Genomic DNA, 27,496 nt, shown 5'->3' on the forward strand with positions numbered 1-27,496 from the left:
AGCCCTCTGGTAAACTCACACACACTCAAGTTTGAGAAGCATTGCCAGCACAGGAGGCCATGTCCTTCTGTTGGGGAGAGCTGGGCTAGGACAGGGACGGGGGGAGGGGGCAGACAGGGAGGAGCACAGAGGCACAGGGATCCCAACCTCCAGGCAAAGTGTATTCTTCACTAAATAACTGTCTTCAGGCAGTCATGGTAGTGATTTAAAGTGCATCCCCATTTTCCTGAACTGAGAGAATTCTCTCAGGGATCCCATCCATGAGGGACACACGTTTCTGAACGTTTCTAAAGTCTTATTTTTAGCCCAATCAGATGCAGGTCGGGGGAGGAAAGAGTAGGAACAAAAAAGAGGCAAAAGACCCAAGACTCATAAAAGCAATAATATATTTTCTAGGAAAAAAGTCGTTTCTCCAAAAATTTTAAAAAGGAGGTAGGGGGAAGTTAAAGACCTTTATCCTAGAACCGATCATGTTTTCAGCTGAACTACTGAAAGTGAGGCTGACACAAGATGTGCTGAAATGCACTGTTTACAAAGCACAGTTGTGAAGACAATGTACAAACACAGGGGCAAGTGTCTGCTGTCTGGACTCTGGAGTAGTAACTCCAAAGAGTATACTCCCGTAACAGTGTGGAAACAGTGACTTTTAGTTTTTCACATATAAACATGACAAAAGGGGTATGCAGAAATAAAAATAAAGGTGATTTTGGGGTGGTGGGATTATGGTTGATTTTTTTTTTAATTTAATACTGTTAAAAAAAACACTGTACTCACGGAATACACTGCGATTTAAAGGATTAGAATGTAGAGCTTTGGTAAAACTCAGAGTAATAAGAATTAAACCTGTGATGTTGAGTAAATTAGGGTTACCCTTTCAACCCTGGATCTCTTTAAAACAGAGACAATGACATCTGCTCTATATATGAGGATCAGACGAGCCAATGAAGTGTACAGATACCTTGCAAACTGTAAAGTACTAGACAGATATTAGCTGTCACCATAATTATTACATGCAGCGTCTGAGGCTGTCTCATTTTTTTTTTCAATATTTTTTTTTTTTAGTTTATTTTGAGAGAGACAGAGCAAGTGGGGGAGGGACAGAGAGTGATTGAGAATCCCAAGCAGGCTCCACACCATAAGGATGGAGTCCAATGAGGGGCTCGAGCTCATGAAACCATGAGATCATGACCTGAGTCAGCTCAACTGGCCTGAGCCACCCAGGCGCCCCTGAGGCTGTCCCAGTCTTCATGAAACGGCGTAGTACGATTTCATTGAAGCAAAGTGAAAATGAAGAAAAGGCTGGGTCACAGTTGCCCTCACAAAAGAAAATGGTCACGGGTCCTTTTTCAAATTAGCTGTGGCAGAAAGTTGGGGCAGGAAGATCAATTTCCCTGCACTTTCCCCCTAGCAGTTGACAATGAGCACATTTTTTTAAAGTTTTTATTTAATTTATTTTTTTTTAATTTACATCTAAGTTAGCATATAATGCAATAGTGATTTCAGGAGTAGATTCCTTAATGCCTCTTACCCATTTAGCCCATCCTCCTCCCACAGCCCCTCCAGTAACCCTCTGTTTGTTCTCCATATTTGAGTCTCTTATGTTTTTGTCCCCCTCCTTGTTTTTATATTATTTTTGTTTCCCTTCCCTTATGTTCATCTGTTTTGTCTCTTAAAGGCCTCATATGAGTGAAGTCGTATGATATTTGTCTTTCTCTGACTAATTTCACTAAGCATAATACCCCCCTCTAGTTCCATCCATGTAGTTGTGAATGGAAAGATTTTGTTATTTGACTGCCAAGTAATACTCCATTGTATATGTATATACCACATCTTCTTTATCCATTCATCCATTGATGAACATTTGGGCTCTTTCCATACTTTGGCTGTTGTTGATAGTGCTGCTATAAACATGGGGGTGCCTATGCCCCTTCGAAGCAGTACACCTGTAACCCTTGGATAAATACCTAGTAGTGCAATTGCTGGATCGTAGGGTAGTTCTATTTTTAATTTTTTGAGGAACCTCCATACTGTTTTCCAGAGTGGCTGCACCAGTTTGCATTCCCACCAGCAGTGCAAAAGTGATCCTCTTTCTCCGCGTCCTCGCCAACATCTGTTGTTGCCTGAGTTGTTAATGGTAGCCATTCTGACAGATGTGAGGTGGTATCTCATTGTGGTTTTGATTTGTATTTCCCTCATGATGAGTGATGTTGAGCATTTTTTCATGTGTCGGTTGGCCATCCAGATGTCTTCTTTGGAGAAGTGTCTATTCATGTCTTTTGCCCATTTCTTCACTGGATTATTTGTTTTTTGGGTGTTGAGTTTGATAAGTTCTCTATACACTTTGGATACTCACCCTTTATCTGATATGTCATTTGCAAATATCTTCTCCCATTCTGTCAGTTGCCTTTTAGTTTTGCTGATTGTTTCCTTCACTGTGCAGAAGCTTTTTATTTTGATGAGGTCCCAGTAGTTCATTTTTGCTTTTGTTTCCCTTTCCTCCAGAGGCATGTTGAGTAAGAAGTTGCTGCGGGCAAGATCAAAGAGATTTTTGCCTGCTTTCTCCTCGAGGATTTTGATGGCTTCCTGTCTTACCTTTAGGTCTTTCATCCATTTTGAGTTTATTTTTGTGTATGGTGTAAGAAAGTGGTCCAGGTTCATTTTTCCACATGTCGCTGTCCAGTTTTCCTGGCACCACTTGCTGAAGAGACTGTCTTTATTCCTTCAGATATTCTTTCCTGCTTTGTCAAAGATTAGTTGGCCATATGTTTATGGGTTCATTTCTGGGTTCTCTATTCTGTTCCATTGATCTGAGTGTCTGTTCTTGTGCCAGTACCATACTGTCTTGATGATTACAGGTTTGTAATACAGCTTGAAGTCCGGACAATGAGCACATTTAAAGGAAGTCCATATCGTGAAAGGGAAAAACCACTATTTGCATGCAGAACCTCCCACTGCAGCCATTTGCTCAGGGTAGGCAGAAGGAGGCTACAGGGAGCTCCTCTGGGTTGTCTCTTTCTCAGGGAAGCCAGGAGGGCACAGAGATGGGGCAGGCAGAGGGTGGTCTTGCTGCGGCTCCCCGAAACCCAGGAAATCTGGCCACTGCAGCTGCCCTGCTGTGGAGCAGGACAGCCACCTGTCCTGGCCAACACTGAATGCTGGCAGGGTGTCTGCAGCTTGTGATTCAGAGGCCTGATTCTTTCCCCCTGTCGGGGAGAGAAACTGCAATGGATTTCTTGATGCTGATTCCCTCAACAGGTTATCTAGGGACTGGTTGTTTCCTCCACCAGGGCACATCCATCTGTGGCAAGCCTCAGAAATCTAGACTGTCAGCCACATGGTAGAGAGCAGTAGTGGGCACAGCCACAGGATCAAAGAAAAGATGTGCTCATGTTGGCAGTGGTGCTTCTGTTTGAGGCTCGGTAGAGCCCTTCTGGTGTCAATTCTTGGCTTCCTGGGTTTTTCATTGGAAGGTACAGTCAGTAACTGGGCTTCAGGAACAGCACAGAGGCTGTGTAAGCAGAGGACAAATCCCCTGTGTCCTTCTAGAGCCCCAAAGATCAGGGAGTGGGCTTGGTAAGACACACAGCCCTCCTGTCCTCTCCTTGACCCTGTGAGTGCTGAGGAATACCAAGGAGCCACCACACTGGCCTGACACCAAAAGAGAAGCTCTAGCCTCCTGTCTCATGATATCATTTCAGGCTCTAGCTTCTGGCCTTCCCTTTCTCCCTCACCCAGAATAACTTCCTGGAGGAAAATACACTCCTCCCTTGCAGAATGCTAAGAAGAAACAGGAAAATGTAATTCTTTTGATCAGAAGTGGCCTGTGCTTACTATGCATACCTTTCCAGTAATGGCCCAAATTACTCTCCAAAGTCCCTACCCTATAGGTGATATTCAGTGTTTAACCGCCAGTATGGCATAGGCCTTGACCTGTCATAATGAAAGCTGGCCCAAGCCAGAGCAGGGCAGCAATGCACTGAGCCAGACAAGGACCCTGAGTGTGAGGTCCAAGCATTCCATCCTGGAGGTAGGAGGAGGGAGGGAAGGAAGACTCTAAGTGTGAGGTCCAGACATCATTCAGGAGGGAGAGTCCCTGAGCAGCAGTCACTTACCAACAGTGCAGAAGTCATTCAACATTTTAACCAGTCTGGTATATACTGGCTGACTATCAGCTTTGCCCTGTCCCCTGGCCAACAGAGACTCTGTTTCCTAGCAGTCCCCCTCCCCCAGACACTATTGAGAACGCCCAAGAGTCCTGACGTATACGGAAGTGTCCCTGAACCCTACCAATTTGGGGGTCCTGTGGAAGCTGGTAACTGTGGATTCAGGATTAGGATCTGTAGATGTGAGCCATATTAAGCAGAGAGGTGCCATCCACTGACTGCCCATCCCTTACTACCCATCACTGCTGATGCCCTTTGCCCCAGGTCCTCCCACCCCCAGCTTTCCTCAACCAGCTTTCAGGGGCCTTCCAGGAGCACAGCTATTGGGCTTCAGGAGAAGCTGGGATGGATGGGGAAGCAAGTGAGTGCTGGGTTAGAGGCCAGGCAAGCACAGCTTCTTAGAGCATCTGGACCCAACACTGCCTCTGAGGTGTTTAGTTCACGCTGGTGTTTTTCTCTCATGTCCGTTATGGTGCACTTTTCAACCTGACTTCTGGATGGGGAAAAGACAGAAGAGAGCCAGCTAAGCAAATGTATATGTCTGACCCCAGTGTTGCTTAAGGTTTAATATCATTCCCAGAAGGTCCCTAAGCCCTGGGAAAGTAAGATGCTATTGACCATGTGTTCTAATGTCCCTGGATCTGACGTGGCACGTCCCCACAAAGGTGGGCGCAAAGGAATGCAAAGCAGCTGTTTGAAAGAAGTAGATCTGTGTCCTGACATGGAATGATGGCAAGCTTGAAAAAAGGCAAGTTGTAGAAAAAAGTGTGGACTTTGACTTCATGTTTGTATCTGTTGTCTCCCACCATTTCTTGTGTGAGCCGGGCTTCAGTTGATGAGGTGGAGGTAAGGCAACTGCCATGGCATTCCATCAGAAGCTGCTGGTGGCCTTGTTGCAGAGAAACTGTTCTGGCAAACCTGGGTCCGTGAGAGGTATGAGCACGGCAGGGGAGGGAATGCACATTGTCTCAGTGGGGACACTCGATCATTCCTGACTTCTTAACACCAAAAGGCATCAAAGTTATCCTGTTTATCTTTGTTTTGTGTTTAAGTTTTATTTATTTTGAGAGAAAGAGCACACATGCGCACAAGTCGGGGAGGGGCAGAGAGAGAGGGCAGAAGATCTGAAGCCAGCTCTGCATTGGCAGCAGCAAGTCCGACGTGGCGCTAGAACTTACCAACCGTGAGATCACGACCTGAGCTGAAGTTGGACACTCAACCAGCTGAGCCACCCAGGTGCCCCAGACTTACCCTGTGTTTAAAAGAAGCCGGTAAATCAACACATTTCACAAGCCTGAATTTTAAAAAAAGAACAAGTGCACCTTCTGGCTCATACTCTGGAAACTTCAGCATTGAGTGCCTTTTCTTTATGACCTCGACTTTGGATCTGCTGTGTTCATTGCCCTGAAAATTGTGAATCTGTTTACAGTGACAGGTACCTCAAATAATGCTGTCCCCCAAACCTGGAAGCTCACAAAGTGAAGAACTTGTAAAATCAAACCAAGTTGTGTGAGTGACCCTGCTCTGTCAAGTATGATGCCGTCAGCCATCCGATGAGCGAGACAGAGCCAAACCAAGTGAAATACAGTCAATCCACAAGTCTCTAGAAATAATTGTCCGAAGTGGTGGGTAATCATCTAACTCTGTATTTGTCTTTTTCTCTTTTTTTTTGTTTTTTGTTTTTTTGGCCACCCTTAACTTTTCAGTTATATTTGCTTAAAGAAAATGTAAAATCAGAATTGAATCAAGCTGCCCCTGACAAAGGGTGTCCCCGAAGGGATAAAATAGCACCTGATCACCCCCACAAAGCATCAAGCATCATTGATAGTCCTCAAACAAGTGATAAGCACACCGTCAAGAACTTGCTGGTCCCAGCACCGTCCCAGGAATTGTGAGCCTAGTCATTTGCATCACCTTGCCACTAATTAAAGTCGTGCCGGGATACTGGCCTTGCCGCTATGGTTTTGGTGACCTGAAGCACTGAGTTCAGGGGGCTGAGGTGCAGCTGAGCTCAATGCAGGAAGACCAGCACCTCTGGCAATTTGCCTGCGCTCTGTCACCATCTCAGGGAAGTGCCAGGTTTCACTCTGACGTGATGTTTGGGTCCTGAGTTCTGCCCAGTTCCAAGAAGGGCTCGGTGACTGGCTGCCAGGGTGCTGACGTGCAACATGGTGTGCTTTTTCATGTGGGTGCTTTCATCTCACAGATGTGCAATGCTTCACCGCCGCCTCCGGAACACTCCTCAGCGGCTAGCAGAGCGTTTGTATCCAGTATCCTCACGTGGTCAGCTCTGCTGCAGGGGCAGGTGCGGGTGAATATCTGGATATGATAGGCCTGTCTCCTGTTTTGTAACCATCTGCTCACCCCATGCAGTGGTCCAGACTAGCAGGTAGGAATCATCCTCAAACACCCAGTACCTCTAAAGAACAGATGTAGAAGGATTCCCTGGCCTTCATTAACAGTGTGGTATCCTAGGGGTGCCTGGGTGGCTCAGTCGGTTAAGTGTTCAACTTCAGCTCAGGTCATGATCTCACTGTTCATGAGTTCGGTCCCTGCATCAGATTTGCTGTTCACAGCCCAGAGCCTGGAGCCTGCTTAAGATTCTGTGTCTCCCTCTCTCTGCCCCTTACCCGCTCGCATGCGCTTTTTCTCTCTCTCTCTGTCAAAAATAAATAAACATTTTTTTAAAAAAATAAAAAAAAAAAACAAAACAGGGGCACCTGGATGGCTCAGTAGGTTAAGCGTCCCACTTCAGCTCAGGTCACAATCTTGCAGTTGGTGGGTTCGAGCCCCACATTGGGCTCTGTGCTGACAGCTCAGAGCCTGGAGCCTGCTTCTGATTCTGTGTCTCCCTATCTCTCTGCCCCTCCCCCACTTGTGCTCTGTCTCTCTCTCTCTGAAAAATAAACATTAAAAAATTATTTTTTTAAAAAAAGTGTGGCATTCTAGAATGATACTGAAGTACAAAGACCCCTCCCTGCCCCAACCTGGTCTTGTAGTCCATGGCTGTACCTTCTAGAAAGGCTATGCCCAAAGAGCACGTGGTGGGTAAATATCAACCGGGGTTTTTTGTTTGTTTTTTGGAAAAGTATTCACCCGCTAGTGGGAAAAAAAACTGATAATTTAAAAATATTAATAATAAACCCTCTTATATGTGTGCTTCTTCTTCACTTAGGGGTGCCAATCAGAAGCAAGAGAACAGTGCCATACACAAACCCCTCCCCCACCTCCCTAATGAGAACCTCCTTGAGTGGGACCCAGCCATGTATATCCTTGAAAGCTAGCCCTGTAGATCTGAGGCCCAGTCTTGTTAGCAACCACTGCCTTACATGTATATTTGTTCAAAAAAAGGACTCACTCCTGCAGAGGGGACAGCATGCTTGTCGAGTTGGGAACCCCTGCTGGCTGCCCATGACTTCAGGCTCTTTGAGACCAGAGTTTTCTGAGCCCCATTACAATAGTTTGATTTCTTTTATTCTGATGGCCTGGGATACAAAAGAAAGAGGCTGTCCCTTGGTGGGCTTTTTAAAAAATTTTTAACTGAACATCAGACATGCAGAAAAACAATGGGATGGCCTAGAATTCTGACAATAGATAAGACATAGGACGACCATATAATTCATCATCACAAATGGAGACCCTTGAGAGTGAAAGAAGGCTGTATTAATAATCACGCTGGGACAATCACGTAAGCCGGGCATCTGGTCATGCTGATGAGCAGACACACTCCTGCATCTGGGGTGTCTCTTGTCCCCAGAAGTGAAGATGAAACGCATTAACTGTGACATGGAATTTAGAGAAGAGATATGAATTTGTTCACCACTCTGCCGGGAATATTAGAGAAGATAAAAGGTCAGTTCCTCATCACCACCCTCCACATTAGGAATAACCAGTATCTAAAATTCAAGGCTCACTGAGTTGAATGGAGATGGAGCATGGGTGGAGAGAGAGGGAACACAAGAAGATCCATCTGTGGATTTTTTGGACTAATCTTTCTCTGTTGTACATTCAGTTGTGGACGAATTTACAGAGGTCTAGTTTGAATTCTTCAGGCATTCTTCCATTTCACAAAAATGATAGCAAATTCAAAAGCAATAATATTAGGATACTACACGTAACCATTTTGAAAAACATCTTAGGCTGCTGAATTCTAGAAAGAAAAAGCATATGCATAAAGAGCTGTTTTTAGAGGAAGACCATGTGACCTATATTCGTAAGTTTGGATTTCATAATGCCTCTTACTGCTAAACAGAAAAAACTGAAAAAATTATAATTTCATGTATCCCTATTTCACTTTGCTTCGTTAAGAAGTTATTAAGTAACTAGTATGGTAAAAATGGTCTATTTGAAAAATGGTTGTGATCACAGTTGCCTTGACTGTGGCAAAGCTGTGGCAGCTACTCTCCATGCTCACTAGAGAGATTTGCTAAACAAGTTTTAGGCAGCATGGAAAGCTGTCTGACATCATCAAAGGTCAGAGGAGGGGTGCACATGTCCTGTCCACCTTCCACAGGGCAAGCAGGCAACAGTCATCAGAACGTATGGTCTGACAGACCAGAAGCTGAAATTCTCCTACCAAAGATTCATTTATATTGGTGGCTCAGAGGTTTGGGGGGACCTTCCAACTGTCTTAGGAAATTGCAGTACCTTAAAAATATGTCTCTCAACTGGGTGTGTCAGGAGGCACTCAAAGGCACAAGGTTAGTTAAGTGCATTTTCTCAAAGGGCCAGCATTATTTGACAACTTGGGAAAACATTTTTATAAAATGAGCATAGATACATTATGGAGGAGAACACACCATTTACATGAAGATCAGTAAGGGACTTAAAAGAAATATTTAGTTGCCACATCCTCTTCAAGTTAAGCCCCAAAACCCGATGAGTATGATTTTATTTAGTAACTGCTTCCATTTGATAGGACCTGCTTCTAACTCTTATTCTGTTCATTTCTCTCTCCTTGGGCTAGTACCAACAGTTTCAGTTGTTTCTCAGAAATGCTTTAATATCTTCCTCATGTTCTTTCTTATTCTTGACATGTATTCATTCAAGTAAACACTAAAGTCATTTCCTCAGGTATCTCAAAAAAACCCCATTGGGATTTTCATTATCATGTTAGACATTAATTAATTTGGCAAAAGATTGACATTTTTATATGATTCAGTCTTTCCATGAACATGGTATATATCTTATTTTATTCAAACTCATTTTCTATTTGTAAGTTTTATAGTTTTCTTTCTTAAAGCCTTACACATTTATTTTTAAAGTTATGTCTAGATGTGTTATTTTTGTTGTTGTGACTGTTGTTGCTGTCTTTTCTCATCATATTCTGGCTTTTTATATGGGAAATGGAAGGACGTGCCCATCTAAGCAATTATACTCCTTCCAAATGTGGAAATTAAATACCAAAGATGGCGTTTCCCTATAAAAAGCCTGTAAATTGATGATAATAATGGCATCTTCCTCATAAAGTTGTTGTGAGATAGGAAGAATTCCTAATTGATTTAATTAATTGAATGCTTAGAACAGTGCATGGCACACAGTAAATGCTCATTAAATTGTGACTGTTACATCTCATCATCATTATCATTTTTATTTTTTAGTAGTAATAGCATTATCATCATTAATACTAATAGTGTAGTAGGGGCGCCTGGGTGGCTCAGTTGGTTGGGCATCCAACTTCAGCTCAGGTCATGATCTCATGGTTCATGAGTTCAAGCCCCATGTCAGGCTCTGTGCTGACAGCTTGCAGCCTAGAGCCTGTTTCAGATTCTGTGTCTCCCTCTCTCTCTGACCCTTCCCCACTCAACACTCAGTAGAACTCTCTCTGTCTCAAAAGTAAATAAACATTTAAAAAACTAATAATTTTTAAAATGATGATAATAATGGTAGTAATAGTGTAGTCACTACAATGCCAGAGGTAAGATTTGTCCCTGTTCCCCACCCCCCATTGTACAGGGAACCATCCCTGCCTGGGTGGTTTTACCATCCTCAGAAAGGGAAGAGAGCAGGGACAGCCCACCCCTTGGCTTCTCCAGCAGAGCCAGGTGTCACCATCTCTCCCAAAACTTTTCAGTGCCCAGGGCACCTCCTTCTCACGCCAGACTGCCCTGACCAGCTGGAAGCATCGTGGTCCTACTAGTCAGGAAGCTGTGCCCCAGAGCAATGAGTCCTCAAGTCCAGCCCAAGAAGCTCAAGTTCAAAAGCAGGAGGTGGTGTCAGACATCACTGACACCCTCTCCACAGCAGTGTGGGTGGGTTTAACAACTACAGAGTCATAGACTTTTGCACCCAGAGGGTGAGGAGGCTCTGAGAAAACATCTTTGAGGTCAGGATCTGACACCCTGTGGTATTCCTCTCGACAGCAGACAGGCCATGCACATAAGTGACATTTACGAGCCCTTACTACATGCCTGGTACTGTTCTTATTTAATCCTCTCAACAACATGAAGACAGTTAATATAATTGAGGCCCTAGGAAGTATCTGGGACAACTGGTGCATTTCCTTCAAGTCTTGTATCCCATTTGATTCTCATAACAACTGTGTGAAACAGGCAGGAAGTAGCAGAGGCCCCATTTCAGCCTCCCCACCGCCCCCACCCCTGGCGATTGAGCCCAGCTCCTCTGAGTCTAAATCAGATTGAGATGTGTTGCACGGGAGACAGTGCATTGCTTCAGATGAGTAAGCAATGAAGACCTGAAACACTGTACTCAATTTTCTTTTCTTGGATCCTCCTTCTTCCTCCCCAGCAGGTTATTTGCCTAATGAGTCTCAGAGCTCCTAAGTGTTTCTAGGCCATCCAGCCATCCCATCTACTTGCAGTTGAGTAATCTGTGTATTTTTCTAATGGACTCTAATGCCAGCTCCTGAAGTTTATAGAATAGAAGTGTGATCAGCTTTAATGACCAATTTATGCATGGTAATAGTCATATGTGGCTGGCTGAGCCCATTGGGGCTTCTGGAAGGGCTGTAAATTGAAGCTGGTAACTGCACTTCCTCACTTCATTGACTGGTTCCTCTCACCTGCAGCTCAGAAGCGACATGCTCTGTCATTAGCACCACAGCATCCATCCCATGGGGGGCTGGCCCCACATGTGTGCTAACACATTTTGTAGCCCAAATAAATACAACAGAACTGTTACACAAACATTTATTGCCTCCCCTCTATAGCTCTCATTGAGATAACTTTTTAATATTTCCTCCCTGTGTGAACTGAATATTTCTCTTACATCTTCGGTAATTGCTCTGGGTTAATCCCTTATAGCCCTGGATTATAGCTTTAAAGTTTCTACTGGGCCAAATTTAAATCATTTGATTTTGCTTAACAGTGAGTAGAGCATTCTTGTTACAATAAAATGATCCTATTGCAATTTTTATTGACTTGCCTTTATCAGTTCCATAATTCCATGGGTAGCTCGCCACCAAAGCACTGCAATAATTACTTACAGATCTGGGTTTCAGAACTGGTGGATGCAGAGCTTTGGTTATAACCAGGGATACTAGACATTGGTATTTTTAGTTGCTGAGCACTTACCGAGCACTTCCTACGTGCTTCGCACTGTCCTAAACTATGCTGTGAAGGCAGCTAAGTCAGAACAAGTACAATGTGAACCCCTCCTTCCTCCCCATCAGTCACTGATGTTCATGCAGAGGAACTGATACAGGTATACAGATACATGTAGTGAATGTTCCCAGGAGAGAGAGTGAGCCCCTTCTGCATAGGGGACCCAGGAAAGCTTCAACCATTTGCACAAAGTGTGTGTGTGTGTGTGTGTGTGTATGGCAGGGGCGGGGGGAGGTGGGGGGTAGGCTTTTGTATGGTGGACATGGAACAAACCTTTGTTGGTGGAGGAGTCTGAGCAAAGACCCAAAGTGATTTGGAAAACCCAAAGTGTCATGGCAGTCCATGAGAGGCTCAGTGGTACATAGGAAGGTGGGCAGATACCAGACGACTGTGACTCTCAGACCAAGGGAGCCTGGACAGATGAAAAGATACTAATTGTTATGGTTTCTTAATGTCATTGACGATAAGATCTGATTTCTTTCTTCCACCCCCCGCAAAATCCATGAAAGTGTTGTATTCGGATGGAGTTTGTTGTTGTTGTTTTTTTTTTAATTTTTTTATGTTTTTTAATTTACTTCCAAATTAGTTAGCATATAGTGCAACAGTGATTTCAGGAGCGCTCCTTAGCGTTCCTTACCCATTTAGCCCACCCCCCCTCCCACAACCCCTCCAGTAACCTTCAGTTTATTCTCCATATTTATGAGTCTTCTGTTTTGTCCCCCTCCCTGTTTTTATATTATTTTTGTTTCCCTTCCCTTATGTTCATCTGTTTTGTCTCTTAAAGGCGTCATAGGAGTGAAGTCATATGATTTTTGTCTTTCTCTGACTGACTAATTCCGCTTAGCATAATACCCTCCAGTTCCATCCACGTAGTTGCAAATGGCAAGATTTCATTCTTTTTGATTGCTGAGTAATACTCCATTGTATATGTATACCACATCTTCTTTATCCATTCATCCAATGATGGACATTTGGGCTCTTGCCATACTTTGGCTATTGTTGATAGTGCTCCTGTAAACATGGGGGTGCATGTGCCCCTTTGAAACAGCACACCTGTATCCTGTGGATAAATGCCTGGTAGTGCAATTGCTGGGTCATAGAGTAGTTCTATTTTTAGTTTTTTGAGGAATCTCCATACTGCTTTCCAGAGTGGCTGCACCAGCTTGCATTCCCATGGATGGAGTTTTTAAAATCTAATTCATACTTCTTTCAAAATGGGACATATTTGAAGGTTTGCTTTGATTCAAGTTGCCTAAAACCTGAGCTCTTTGGATCGCCCCTCACTCTTCATTCTGCAGTTTTCTTTGGAGACTTTTATGCGGAGTTGATTACAACTAGGCCACCCCATACCACAGCTGCATTTCTTTCAAGAGAGCACCTGTCCCCCAAAGGTGCCATCCTTTAGATTGGGGGGCGAGGAGAACCAATACTATGTTAACTGTGTGTCTGGAGGCTTAGTTAGGAACACAGGAGAAAGGCCACACAACAGATGTTATAGCCTATCCATCAAGAAGGTGGCTGTTAGCACAGTGTCCACAAAGTGAGTTGTGTGGGAGAAGACATGTTTATTCTGTGGCATGATAAGTGTCCTCCTGGATCTTCAGTCTCCACCAAGAAGACCACCTTTTCTTCCAGGTTACCAGAACACATGGCTGAACACTGGGCCCCTCAGGAGCCATCCAGCTGCTCTGAGATGTCCTGGAGACCCAGACAAGCATGGCAGTCACAGAGGCTGAGAGGTGGAAGAAACCCATCTGGTTCCACCTCTGTCCAGCATATAAATCCTTCTCCATCCTCACCTCCTCCTTCTTGTACAGAATTGACCACTTCCCAAGGCAGCCAATTCCATTTTCTGACAGCTCTGTGAAAGAGTTCTTCCTTATGCCATATCATAACTTCTGCCTGCCACTAGAGCCCTGAAAAAAACACTGATAAACTCAGCCAAGCCCTCATGGAACATGGTATTGTAGACACTTCTCTAAGAGGGGTTCCTGTAAACCCTCCCAAGATCAATTAAATATAAAACAAGTTCCCAGGTAACTGAATCATTTGAGCAGTTATATAAAATTATTTTTATTAGACATTCCCCAAAAATATTTTGTTTTGTTTTGTTTTGTTTTTCCTTTTTGAGTAATTGGTATTTTAGCCTTTCTTCTGAAAAGCATTGAGGGGCACCTGGCTGGCTCATTTGGTTAACCATCTAAATCTTGACTTCGGTCAAGGTCCTTGCTTGCTCAGGTCATGATCTCATGGTTTGTGAGTTCAGGCCCTCCATCAGGCTCTGTGCTGAGAGCAAGGAGCCTGCTTAGGATTCTATCTCCCTCTCTCTCTCAGCCCCTTCCCTGCTTGTTCTCTCTCTCTCAAAATAGATAAAAATAAACTTTAAAAATAAAAATGAAAAGCATTGATAGTGGCCCATTTGTCTGTTGAGGTTAGCAAATGAAAATAAAACCATATAGCAGCCAAAGTGGAGAATGCCTCTCTACCTCCCATCTGGAGTAGGATAAATATGGCTTCCACTCACCCCACAGCTATCTCAGGTCATCAAGAAGAGAGGCCAGACCAGCCTCTGTGCTCCATTCGTCATGAAATCCCATCCAGCTAATCTCACCCCTCAAGATGGTTTATTGACTGCGTCATTCAGAGTGTGGTCCACAGAATCCCAGGCCCACCCTTTCCTCTTGCATCAGAAGCTATATGTGTTCTTTATATGGACAAGAGGAAGGGAGACTGAAGACTCAGGAGCAAAGCTCATCACTGACTTTTGTTAGGAACTGTGCAGAGCACTCATTCCCCACCACCACCACCCCCTCTTTCCCTTTTTTCAGTTGAAGGAATTCATTTGCAGTTAAAATATCTACACAGTCATCCTCATCCCCCAAAATCTCCACTCTTATATTTTGGCTTTCTCTTTAAATAATTTGGCTGCTCTGACATCTTCCTTCACTTCCCTCTAGCACCACAATGCTTGCAAGCTACTGGTGCTCCCAAGGCCATCAGGATATCTCTCCGCAAGACATAACCGATGGCATGTGAAAATTCAGATGGTCTGTTGGGGTGTCATTGATGAGAAACCACCACTGTACCTTAGTAATGACAATAGAGTATTTAACCATAAATAAGGAGGACATCTTGCCATTCACAACAATATGGGTGGACCTAGAAGGTATAATGCTGAGTTAGATAAGTCAGACTGAGGAGGACAAATACTAACTGATGTCACTCCTATGTGGAGCCTCAACAACAAAACAAATGAATAAACCAACAAAAAGCATAATTAGACCTATAAATACAGAGAACAAACAGATGGTTGCTGATCGGGGAGGGGATGGGAAGAATGTGTGAAGGACAGTGTGAGATACAGGCTTCCCATTACAGAGTGAATAAGTCATGGGCATAAGAGGCACAGCGTAGGAAATATAATCAGTGTTGTTGTAATAGTGTTGGATGGTAACAGATGGTAGCTACACTTGTGGTGGGCACAGCATAAGATATAGAGAAGTTGAATCACTATGTTGCACACTTGAAACTGCAAGATTGTGTGTCAACTGTACTCAAAAAAATAAAATAGAATATTAAAGCAAGATGAAAAAAACCACATGAGGGTCTAGCTTCTGACCCCTGGCTGCTATAGGTGTCTGCTATAGCCATTGAGAGTTTCCTTCATTTTCTCAGAGAGCAAAGACCCCAAATTACCCATAGATAGTGGCCAATCACTCTAAAATCCCTTCTGCACCAATTCTCCCGTTTTCTAAGAAAGTATCACTTAGGAAATGCTTTTGGAGAAAACTCGTGAAAGCCCTTTGTTCCAAAGGAAGGACTAGTTATCTGCTGTGGCCCCCAGTTATGGCTGCAGCATCTACCTGGGACAGTGGGAACACCTGGGCATTAACAGAAACACTCACTTTTAGAGGACACTTAGAAAGGGCAGGAAAGACAAGAGACAAGAGGTGAAAGAACACAGACCATGGTCGTCAGCCCCGTCTGGGACAGGCGGTCATATTGCTGGCAGTGCTCTTAACGCAACGCCTATTCTAGCCCAACAAAGACAAGACACATTTCTGTGTTATGCTGAAAGCCTTTCCTTATGGAAGAACCGGTTCTAAAGGAAGGGGGTCCTGTTCAGTGAGGAGCTGCTGTGCACACATCTGGGTGGCTCTCCCTCTGGCCACCAGCCAGGGAACCTGTTGGATGGTCTCAGCCAGCTCAGGACAGCCTGAGAAACAGAGACCACAGCTGATGGTGCCACTTGTAAAGTGAGAACGAATGACTGGATCTCTAACTTGTTCTCACAGTGAGGGACGTGGGAATCACAGGGCGCAGGGAATTAGCGAAGGCCAACCTAGTGACTACAGTTTGCCCCCGCAATGCAGTTTCCCACAAGCAACAGCCCTTTGGTGGCAGACGTTGGCATTTAAAAGGTTAGAAATGCTCTTTCTGACTTTTCACAGCTAATGGAGTCTTTCTTTGCCTTCAGGTCCACATTGGCCAACTGTATTCGACCGACAAGCTTATTATTGAAAATCAAGAGAAACCCAGGACCTAGGGAGCCAGGACCAGCCACCACTGGCAGCTGTGGACCCCACCTTCAGCATCCATTCTGTGCTTGGGATGCAGGCTCCCAACAGACCACAAGTGGCCTCTTTCTTACATCAGCTTAAAATAGCCTCTTGCTCTGCCCGCCCTGTAAGGAGCTGATAAACTGAGTCTGGTTTCCATTCTTCTTTAGCCTTTAGTGAAAAAGGATGGCTGTTTCCTTGGTTCAAGTGTTCAAATGAAGAGCTGGAGTTCGCTCCCAATACTGCTGTGTATTATTGTGTCTCCTCTGCCCACCCCTTTTTGTATCTCATCCCCGCTTGTATAGAGCACCTCCACACTATGTTTCTTGGTTGACAATAAACAGAATTGTCTGCCTAAGTCACCTGACACCAGATACACTCCTCACGATAAATGCATTTCTTCCTGCCAAGGCAGGTCCTGCAGAGGGCAGTGGGGACCCGGAGGGAGGGTCCCAACCTGAGCTGAGCCCTCCCTTAGTGAAGGTCAAAGTCTCAGCACCCAAGATTTGGGGGGGCAGCAGAGAATAGGACAGGCTCATAGGGGTGGAGGGCACATCCTGTGGTTTATACCTGGGCCTGATGCAACAGCAAAGGTGGCCCACAGGTGGCCACACACGTGCAAACAAGACACCATCAGCCCCACCTGCAAACTTGTTTCAAATGCAGAATCTCCAGCCCCATCCCAAATCTTCCGAATCGGAATCTTCAGTCTAGCACATCTGGATTCCTCCAGTGCACAGGGAGGCTGAGGAAGGGCCACTCGCAGCACTGCTCCTGAAAGCTGGCTTCCAGAAGCATCTAGAAAATTTCTCGGCATCTCCCTCCCCCTCAGATTCTTAGTGAGAGGTGAGGCACGATCATTTATATCTGCATTTTTAAAGATCCCTTAGTGTTTTTAACATTTCTTAGCCAGTTTGGGGAAACTCTGCCTTTTGAGTATGTTGCAGGTAATGGAGATATTTGTGTGCATTTATCCCTGGAAACACATCAGTTCAAAACATGAAGGTATTAAGTAACTTCCTTGATTTCCGGGGATTTTATGGGGGACCAGATACTATCCAAGTGATTTTTCACCTTTGTAAACAACACAAAGTGAATTCATTACTTAGGTGTTTCGGTTTGGAACAGACTCATATAAATATTTACGGATCACAGAATCGCTATGACGGTGTCACTGACCCTGCCACTGACCCACTGCCCGTCACTTTAATTCTTACAGTCATGTGAGTCAAACAGGAACAGTCTAGATCCACATCCTCTTGCATGGGAAAAGATCATGTCTGCCCTTCTCACCCACAGATTGCAGATTTTGTGGTAACAGTGGATTCAAAATAGATTAACAGTGTGCTCGTTCTGATGGGCAGTACATCTTGTGACTTCAGAAAGCTTTTGCCCATGGATAGTCTTGTACACCTGCACCTTGGTGGGTCTGGGATCTGTCACCGGCCCAGCAGTGTTAGGGCTGCAGCATGGAGCAGAGGGTGAATGTAGGTGATGTGGGTAATGTCCTTTCCCCCTTCGGCTGACTGTCCTCAAGCAGAGTCCCCCAGCCCTGGGATGTGCAGCTCTGGATCAGTTTTTCTACTCTCCATCAGTAGAAAATATAGTCATTCAGCAACCGTTGCACCCAACAATGGGGGTAGCTAATGGATGTCACCTCTGATTTATACTTAATTAAAGCAACTGCTACTTGGAATCCTAAGTCTAGAGTTGAACCTCTCCTCTAGAAGTGTCAAGTTACCAGTAGGGTATCAGCTCCATAGGAGACTTCCCCCCAGATTTTAGTCACAGACACAGCGGACCAAGCAAACTTAACTTTGTTCTACAGGCCTTAACAGCAGGTCCCTTTTGTGTTAATTAAAGCTCATGAATGCCTTTGAACATGCCAAGCCTTAAAAATAGGGCTAATTTTTGTAACTCAAATAATACTAACTATGCATTAGGAATATATGGAAAGACTTGAAAGAATTGTGTCACACACAATCCACAGACGGGTCTTGAACCTGTACTTCAGGTACAGGTAAGGCAGGCGGAGCCTTACACTAGTCAGTCCCCAAATCAGAGGACCCAGGGTTGACTCTAGAGCTTTGACTAAAGGGACATGCCCATGGTTGTGATCTCTGAAAGAGTTCAGCATTCCACGTGCTTGACTGGGTCCCACATCACACTCAGCCTCACAGACCTCTAGTGTGCTCAGCTGTTCTGAAGGAGGAATTCAGGCTGGGGTCTGGAGATCACTTTCCAGTGTCTGCATTTAGCAAATGGGAAATGCCACTATGAGTTAACTTCTGCTGAGGTGAAACCATTGGCCAAACACGGCTATTTTCTAGACCTTCAGAGAGAACACTTGGCTGGTCTGGCTCTCATGCTTTAATACCCAGGAAACTTCGTATGACCAAGTGCATGGCTATGTTGTTCTGATGGCTGTTATTCTCTGGACTGTGAAACTAAAAGGAGATCATGGATTTGACGTAGCTGACTTCACCTTCTACTCTGCCCTGCCACCAACAGCAGTTACCTTTTTAACTCCCTTCATTCATAGCCTCACCCACCATGTCCAGCCCCAAATACAACCAGTAGTGCAATCCAGCATTCAGGAGCAAAGGTAACAGGCTGGGGTGAGTCTACAGAGAAAATAAAGTGTCACAGTTGGCTGGCGGTAGAGCCTACCTGGTCCAACCCCCAAATCTGCAGGTGTGAAAAACAAGATCTTGATCATCCCGGCTCATTGGCAGACCTTTCCCACCCACCCCTTTTGCTGATCTTTTCGTTCATTCAGCACTGCCTGCGAGCCGGCGGTGCAGGTGCCAGGGGGAGACCAGTGAACTAGACACAGCCCCTGACCTCACAGAGCTTGCAGTCCAGGGGGCAAATTGAATGAGAAAGGACCAGTCTGAGGAATGTTACAAAGGGTGACATAGAGGTACTCTAGGAGCTGATGGGGTGTATCTGGAAAACCCTCCCTGAGGTCAGGGGGATCTAAATTTAAGATTAAATGAGGAGTTGGCTGGACAAAAGATGTGGAGAGGAGCTCTCTAGGTGGGAGGAACAGCATATGCAAAGCCCTGAATCAAGGCAGGAAAGTGCTATGCAAGGAACCAAAGGAAGCCCAGGATGGCTGACAGGCAAAGATGAGTCAAAAGGCAGGAACCTCTCTGCTGAAGGCTGTGGGAGCCTTGGCCTGAGGCTCTAAGAAGCTACTGAAGTTTTTCAGCAGGATGATATTTGTATTTGTGTTTTTGGACAGGAAGTGGGATTTATGGGTGGGCATGGAAAGGGATGGGTGGTGCCAAGGTTCTCATGAGTGCAGAGCCCACCATTTGTCCAAGGGGCCATAATTAGGGATGTGTTTGATGATCCCTATCTGGGATGAGCCACTTTTCAGCCACCATTTCTTCAAATTCATCCACATTAAACTTAGTAAAGCCCCACTTCTTGGAAATGTGGATCTTCTGGCAGCCAGGGAACTTGAACCTGGCCTTACATAGGGCCTCAATCATGTGCTTCTTGTTCTGCAACCTGCTATGCATGGACATGATGACTCGGCCAACGATGGCCCTGGCCTTTGTGCCCTGGGCCTTTCCAAAGGTACCCTGCATACCTGTCTGGAGCCTGGATTGGAGATAGCATGAGGTCAGACATCAATGTCCACTGGAAAGGGCTGTCCCCAAGGCCCCTTAGGGCAACCCATACAATCAACAGGCTTCATACACTACCAAGGAGGCTACTGCGTGCGGCCGTTGCATACTGGGCCCCTGTGGGGAAAGAGCACAGTCAGTTTAATTGGCGGCAGTCGGCTTAATTGGCGGCAGATGATGTTTGTATTTCTAAAAGGTAACATTGTTGTAAGGGGCTAGACTGGGAGAGATGCAGTGAGACCAACTTTTTTGGGGGGTGAGGGAAGGGTTAGATTGAACACTAATCCAGGAAAGAGATGGTAGTGACTTGACCTAGGGCGGTGACAGTTGCAAAGTAGAGTCAACATCACCCTGAGAAGAACTTGCTTCGGCTCGGCTGCTCTCCCAAGGAGGTGGGAGACACGTGGAGCAGAGATGCCCGGCTGAGCCTCCCAGCCAGGTCTCGCTTAGATCAGTCAGCTGCAGCCAACCCTCAGGTATGTGATACATAAATTATTGTTTAAGGCACTGCGTCTTGGGTAGTTATGGAGCAATGACAAACTACTACAGAGAGCTAGCTAGTATAATAGTTTATCACTTTAACAGGGCCACATAACAAATCAGAAGGTAGGCAGACAAACTTGGTAAAAACTGTGCACCTCCCATGTAGAGTCATTTCCACAAGTACCTACAGAGTATAGGTGTCATGTCTCCCAACTACTAGACCCCATCAGTGTGTACATTAAAAACAGAACAAGACCAAAAAAAGAAAATAGAGTCAACAGGACTTGGTAATTGAATGTGAAGTGGAGACAGGGTGTCAGGGGAGTCCAGGAGGGCTCCCAGGTTTGGGGCCTGAGTGACTGAACAGATGTTGGACACCTGCTAAGACAAGACAGGAGTGGGCACTATCTAAAGCTTTCTCCTCCTGCCAGGTTCAAACAACTTCAAGTTCAAACAAAAAGCTAGCAACTACAGATGTATCTTTTACTTCCAAAGGTTGAAAATACTATTTCGGGTTTTTTTTTTTTTTCAAACAAAACAAAATCCACTGGAAGAAAACAATTTAAAAGACCCTAATGAAGAGATTTTATCCATAGCTCTCTGTAGAATAAATATACTCCTTCCACAAGGAAAGCCTATAGATAAATATTACCACTGAGACAGGAGGAGTAGGGAGAAATGTTTCTATATTTTGCAAAGGGTGATATAAGATCAAAAGAAAAAAAGGCTAAGGAAGGTTGGTCTACATATTCTAAGAATATGGTACTTAAAAAGGCAACTAGGGGCAACTGGGTGGCTCAGTTGGTTAAGCGTCCGACTTCGGCTCAGGGCATGATCTCACGGTCTGTGAGTTTGAGCCCTGCATCAGGCGCTGTGCTGACAGCTCAGAGCCTGGAGCCTGCTTTGGATTCTATGTCTCCTTCTGTCTCTGCCCCTTCCCCACTTGTGCTCTGTCTCTCTCTATGAAAAATAAATAAATGTAAAAAAAAACTTTTTAAATAAATAAAAAGTATGCAACTAAAGTGCACAGTAAAATATCAGCAAGTATACAGAAAGAACACAAATACGTTTCATAACAGAATGAGCTGCTTTTGTTTGTTAAGTACTTCATACAAACTGTTAGTAGCTTTCTAGATTAAAGGATATCACAGTTACTGAGGCCACGCTATAAATATAGCAGCAGCTGAAGAAATGATAAGCACTCAAAACACAGGAGAAAGCATTTCCTACACCAAGAATGATGTTCTCTGAGTTGGCCACCCTTCTTCCGGACCTACCCACAGTACCAAACAAGAAGTTCTTTGGTAAACATACAGAACCCAGATGACCAATTCTCGACTGAAGACAACCATGTGGACTGAAGAACATTTTCACAATTCAACCCGTTAAACTGTGCCGTTGGCTTCAGTGGCCCAGTGTGTGATTCACATGCCACGAGAAGCAGCCACAGTTTCTAGATCGTTGGAACAGACTCATCTGGGGAGGTCATGCAGATGAGGGTGGGGAAGGCTGTGCAGATGTTTGTTATGAACCAAAGAAACAGCCCACAGGAACATGTGCTCTGCACATCCCAGGTCAGCAGACGCCTCATCAATAATCTAGTATTTGCTAATTGTCACAAAAGGATCTAGAAAAAAGCTGGAACTTGGTAGAGAAAGCAATGATTTGTGTATGCTGCAGCAGGCTTTTCCTGTGACAGTTTGCCCATCGCCTGGATGGACAGTGGCTCACCTCGCCTCTGAGAACAAATAAGATTGTTGCTTTTCAATCTTTCTGCAGCCCTTCTTTGTACTTCAGAGAACCATTCGTGAAAATTGCTTCTCATGTTGAGATCCCATTTGAGGAGTGAGATAGATACTCTGGCTCTTGCTCAAGGGCAAAGTTTTAAGTCCAAAGACCCAGAAGGAGAACTCGCAGAAATGAATCTGACTGTGCTCTTTACCTCAGGGGACCACAGACACCACAATGGTGACAGCAATCTTGCCGTCTTGACATTTGACCACACAATCATTGACACCAATAAAGCTGGAATTGCACTTGTTGGTGTCTTTCTGAACCGATTGGTCTCAGGCTCAACACACCTGTGCTGACCATTGTGGCCATGTCGATCATTAAACATTCTGGTTGCTTCTCCCAGAGAAGTTAAGTTTCTGGGGATCAGGAGGCCCAGCAGGAAGACAGCTTCCTACTCCAGTGATAACTGTTCTTAGAATGTTCAATGGTACTAAACCCTTTTTTTTTTCATCATCCCCAAAGTTACTTTATTTACTTTGTCTGAGAGTATCACTGAAATGGCTGTCAATTAAATATCACTAAAACATTCTGATAGAACTTCCCATCAGTTACTTCATGTGACTTCATCTGTCTTCAACACAGAGACAGTTTAATAACAATATAATTGGTTTGGTTTTTAAAGGAATATTTAACCTAGGTACATCTATGTGAAATACACAGCACACATAGGATATAGGATCAAGGAATACAACGTTAATGCCACGTGTCTTGTCAAGATTTGCCATGTTTACTCTCCCACTCATGCTTCAAACATGTAACATATTTAGGACTACTAATTTGCCAAATTTTAGCATGTATTTTCACTTTAAAACCACATCTTGGGGTGCCTGGGTGGTTCGATGGGTTGAGCATCCAACTCTTGATTTCAGCTCAGGTCATAATCCCAGAATCATGGGATTGAGTCCTGCATTGGGTTCTGCACTGAGCATGGAGCCTGCTTAAGATTCTCTCTCTCTCACTGCTCCTCTCCTTTGCTTGCATTCTGTCTCTCTAATCTAAAAATACTTTAAAATTAAAAAAAAAAAGTTGTTAATGTTTATTTTTGAGAGAGAGAGAGAGAGCATGAGCAGGAGAGGGGCAGACACACACACACTCACACACACACACACACACACACACACACACAATCCAAAGTAGGTTCCAAGCTCTGAGGTGTCAACACAGAGCCTGACTTGGGGCTTGAACTCACCAACTGCAAGATCATTACCTGAACTGAAGTTGGATGCTGAACCAACTGAGCCACCCAGATGACCCTTTTAAAAATGTTTTTCAATTAAAAAAAATTTTTTTAATAAAGCACATCTTTGTGGAACTCTGTAAATAGAAGCTTGTTCAAAGGGGGGACATGATATATCAGTAACTCAGACTGTAAAAAAATAAAACAATTCTTTAAAAAAAAAAATTGGAAGACAGGGGCACCTGGATGGCTCAGTCAGTTAAGCATCTGACTTCAGCTCAGGTCATGATCTCATGGTTCGTCAGTTCGAGCCCCTCATCAGGCTCTCTGTTGTCAGCACAGAGCCTGCTTCGGATTCTCTGTCCCCCCCTCTCTCTCTCTCTGCCTCTCCCCAGTATGCACTTTCTCTCTTTCACAAAAATAAACATAAAAAAAAAAGCATTGGAAGACAGGAATACTGAGCAATAGGAGGAATGAGGATGGTGGAAACAAACCAGCCACGGGGGCCAGACAGTCTGAGCGCCAAGGATGCCACCCGTACAAAGGGCTGTGCCTCCAACTGGGCCGCTAACTGACTTTGCAATGTTGCCTAAGTCCCCTCAACTTGGGCCTTGGCTCCTTCTGGGCAATGTGGGATAGTCAGATCCCAGGACCCCTAACAACATTTTTAGCTGTAAAAGCTTGCAATTCCAGTTAAATTTAAAGGAAGGAAATAAACCATCCTAGAGACCCTCTGAATGTTCACTTTTGAAATAATTAGCAGGATATCTTCAGGACCAGTCCCCCAAGGTGGATGGAGGTTTGGTGCTATTTGGGTGGGCCATGGTTTTTAGCCCAGCCTGTGGCCCATGAGAATGTGAATTTGAGGTTAAACTGGGCAGTGAAGCCAGTTGGGCTGTCTGCAAAGGCACGGGGAAGTCCTGGAGGCAGTCCTGGCCCCTCAGAATCCAACCCGGCCTCCAGTCCAGTGTCTGACCAAACAAGTGGGTTTCTAGTTTTTCTCTGAAATGAAAACTTTCTTGAGGATGCCCGGCTGGCTCAGAGCCTACTTTAATACATACATACATACATACATACCTTTTTTCCCTGGCTTCTGGCTTTTGAGATTGCTAAAGGAAAATTGGACACAGCTGAAAAAGAAAGAGGCCATCCTTCTCTTGCTTACCCATCAATAACTTTTGCTTTGCATGTTTTCCCAACAGGCATGTGGTTAAAAACCAAAGCTCTGAATGTACTCGAGCAAGAATGAGCGCTTTGGGGTAGAGGCAGGTTGTGGGCCAACATGAGCCAGGGGTTCCTGCCCCTGAGAATTGTTTGAGGACCCCCGCTAAACACATGTAGAACAACTAGAAAATGACGGAATGCTGAGACTGGCTATGAGAGCAAGAGAATAGCATGGACCAGAGGGAACTCCAGGGTCCCAGGGCTTGAATAAGCCTAGAGTGGGAGTGCAGTGTCAGGACAGGGAAGAGGTGGGGCATTCTCACGGGAGCACTGCACAAGGCAGGCACACTGAGTCCACACTGGATAAGGGAGCAAATCCTGGTTCCTTACGGGCTTAGGAATGATAAAGGCAGGCCCACAAGGTTGCCCCAACCTGTAGACCAACCAGAAAGCGCCTCATTCTTCCCTCTTCTAACTCTGCCTCTTCCTGGCAGTGAGATCCCAGGTAAGTAGCTTCTCTAAACTTGATTCCCTGTCTATGAAATGGGTCTGGTCTAACTGCCTACCTACCTTACAGGGTAGGGTTACTGTAAGGATTGTAAATGCATCCTGCACATAAAATTCTTCTACCGTATTTGATCTAGAATAAGCAAGCAATAACTGTAAGGTGCTTTATCATTCATTTAGAAACTGTATCAGACACATTAGGAGATGCAGAAATGAACCAGATGTGGATTCTTCCCTTTACTATCCTTAACGACAGCAAATTTAGCACTGTACTCAAGACAGGTAAATAGCTTTACAAAGTCTAAGATGATAAGTTACCTGAGAGGGTCCAGGTAAAGTAGGGCTACAAGCGAGGAGGGAGGTAAGATAGAAAAAGAGGGAGAGATTATTTCTGCCTGAACTGTAAATTCTAGGCTAAGGAGTCTGAGTTTTATTTGTTGGGAAAGGAGGCCCTTAAGCAGGAGAATGGTGGTAAACAGCAGATTAACCTCATAGTGACAGTGACACAGAGGATGCCCCTGAGGGGAGACAGCCAGGAAATTGTTGCAGTAACTTAGATGCAAGCATTTCTAAAGCCGGGCTGGGGTTGGCAGTGATGTGGATTGGATGTAGAGGCAAGAACAAATCCAGAAGGTATTTGCAAATGACAGATTTGGTGAGAGACTGGATGTGTAAAATAAAGAACGGGAGTGATGCAGAGATAACTTGAATGCTTGCTCCTGAAAAACTGGTAAGGCAGGGTTGCCTCTCACTGAAATAAAATACAGGGCAACGATACATCTCCCGGAAGGCAAACACACGTCCATATACATATACCTCACTGCACTGCTGTATGTCCACAGTTCACATTGCTGGGTGTTTTATTCGCAGTAGAGACACTTCAGGCTATCTTCCCGTCTCCTGAGACCCCAACAGGAGTCAGGAGCTCTTGACAACCATTTTGCATCATAATCTTACCCCACCAGGAGTGAGAGTTCTATTTCTTTCTGGGCTATTTGCTGGAGCTCACGAGGAACAGGCTTGGGAGGTACATCTTCCATCTGTCATGCAGACAGAAGATGGGATATCTAGTCTGCAGGAAAGATGAATGGAACAGGAAGGAGCAGAGCTGAAGCAGAGAGAGTCCCTCCTGAGTCTGGTAGCTCCAGACCCCGCAAAGGCCTGGCTGACTTTGGATTCCACATGGTAGCCCCGTATCCATCAAACCGACTCCCCTGTTTGCTCAAGCTGGCTTGACTTAGTTTCTGTAACCTGCAGTTTGGAACCTTGACTAACACTGTGTTCTACTGACATATGGGGCCATGTTCAGGGCTACACAAAGTTTACATTTTTCAACAGATAACGTCCCCAATGAAAAGGAGACCTAGTCCCCATTACACTCCCCCAGAAGAAGTAGGAAGTAGGAAGAAGAGGGACGTTGACCTCTTGTCCCAAGATTAAGAGGTCTAGATGTCTTACACTGAAACCATAGTAAAGACGGAACCCAAGAAAAAACTCCTTTCTTTCCTATGGATGAACTCCAGATATGTTTTCTTCTCTGTATTTATTGAAACCATATATGGGTAAGAGCAATGGATCTGGGCCACACTGTCCTGGATTCAAATCCAAGCTCAGGCTCTTACTCACTGGCACATTGCTCAACCTCTCTGAGACTCAGTTTCTTTAGCTATAAAATGGGGGCAATATGTCTCTCACAGAGTCATGTTGGAGTCACTAAGGGGGCCTGGTGGGCACCTGTCTTCCCAGCCCAAGTTTTGTACACTTACGAAATACGAAAAATGAAGGTTGGTGGAAACAGAATGACTTCTTTATCGTTGGTGCAGGCTACAGTGAACAACACCGCTAAGTGTGTGAGTCAAAATCAGTCCATATTCCCAAGGAGACCCTTCATGCCAGGGAAGCATGAGTCTACTGAGTTGTGGCACCACCCAGGTTGTGGCCTGCCCTGGTGTGAGAGGAGACTCACCCCCAAGCTGGGACAGGAGCTCAAAATGTGAACCAATGGCTGCAGCCTACCCAGCAAGTCCCTGTGGGCAGCAGGGAGGAGCAGGGCGAGAGCCCACCGGTGAGGGAGAAAACCCTCTCAGTGGCCAGGAGTGGAGAAATGGTGTTTCCCCACCTCAGCCCCCCACTGATAGTTGTCAGGATTGAGTGAAATAATCCTGGCAAGTGGCATCCCATCCCATGGGTATCTAACCCAATCAAAATCAGCTATTATCTTCAGCAAGAAGAGACATAACTGACAAGTTAGGACACCACTGACAACTTCCGCCCACAGCTGCTTTCGATGGATGCATGTGTCGGGGAGATGTGGGATGGGTTGTGTACATCTGTGACTCTCTCATGTGTTCTGCTCACCCTGCTTCAGACAGGACGTGAAGATCTCTGTGTGCCAGCCAGGACTTCAATATGTATAGTTTCTAGGTGTTACTGCTACGAGCAATGCGGC

At 45.0% G+C, this 27,496-nt stretch overlaps 1 protein-coding gene and 1 non-coding gene across 7 annotated transcripts in view; one reads left to right on the top strand and one right to left on the bottom strand.

The window, feature by feature from the left end:
• LYRM4 (LYR motif containing 4) overlaps positions 1-16,658 on the top strand; it is a 184,149-nt gene extending 167,491 nt beyond the window's left edge. For 4 of the 6 annotated variants that reach the window (XM_040460428.1, XM_040460427.1, XM_040460430.1 and 1 more), the window contains one exon: positions 16,203-16,658. In XM_040460428.1, coding sequence (XP_040316362.1) covers positions 16,203-16,271 — 69 coding nt within the window. In that variant the 3' untranslated portion in view covers positions 16,272-16,658. The remainder of the gene's footprint in view (positions 1-16,202) is intronic. The other 2 variants (XR_005786119.1, XR_005786120.1) reach the window with 1 other exon arrangement.
• Positions 16,659-19,943: 3,285 nt separating this feature from the next.
• LOC121020654 (small nucleolar RNA SNORA70) lies at positions 19,944-20,077 on the bottom strand. Its single transcript, XR_005786254.1, has one exon. It is a non-coding gene; the product is annotated as a small nucleolar RNA SNORA70 (small nucleolar RNA).
• Between the last annotated feature and the right edge of the window lie 7,419 nt (positions 20,078-27,496).

The sequence above is a fragment of the Herpailurus yagouaroundi genome, unplaced genomic scaffold (genome assembly GCF_014898765.1).
Source record: "Herpailurus yagouaroundi ecotype Mexico unplaced genomic scaffold, PumYag 250, whole genome shotgun sequence".
Lineage (NCBI taxonomy): Eukaryota > Metazoa > Chordata > Mammalia > Carnivora > Felidae > Herpailurus > Herpailurus yagouaroundi.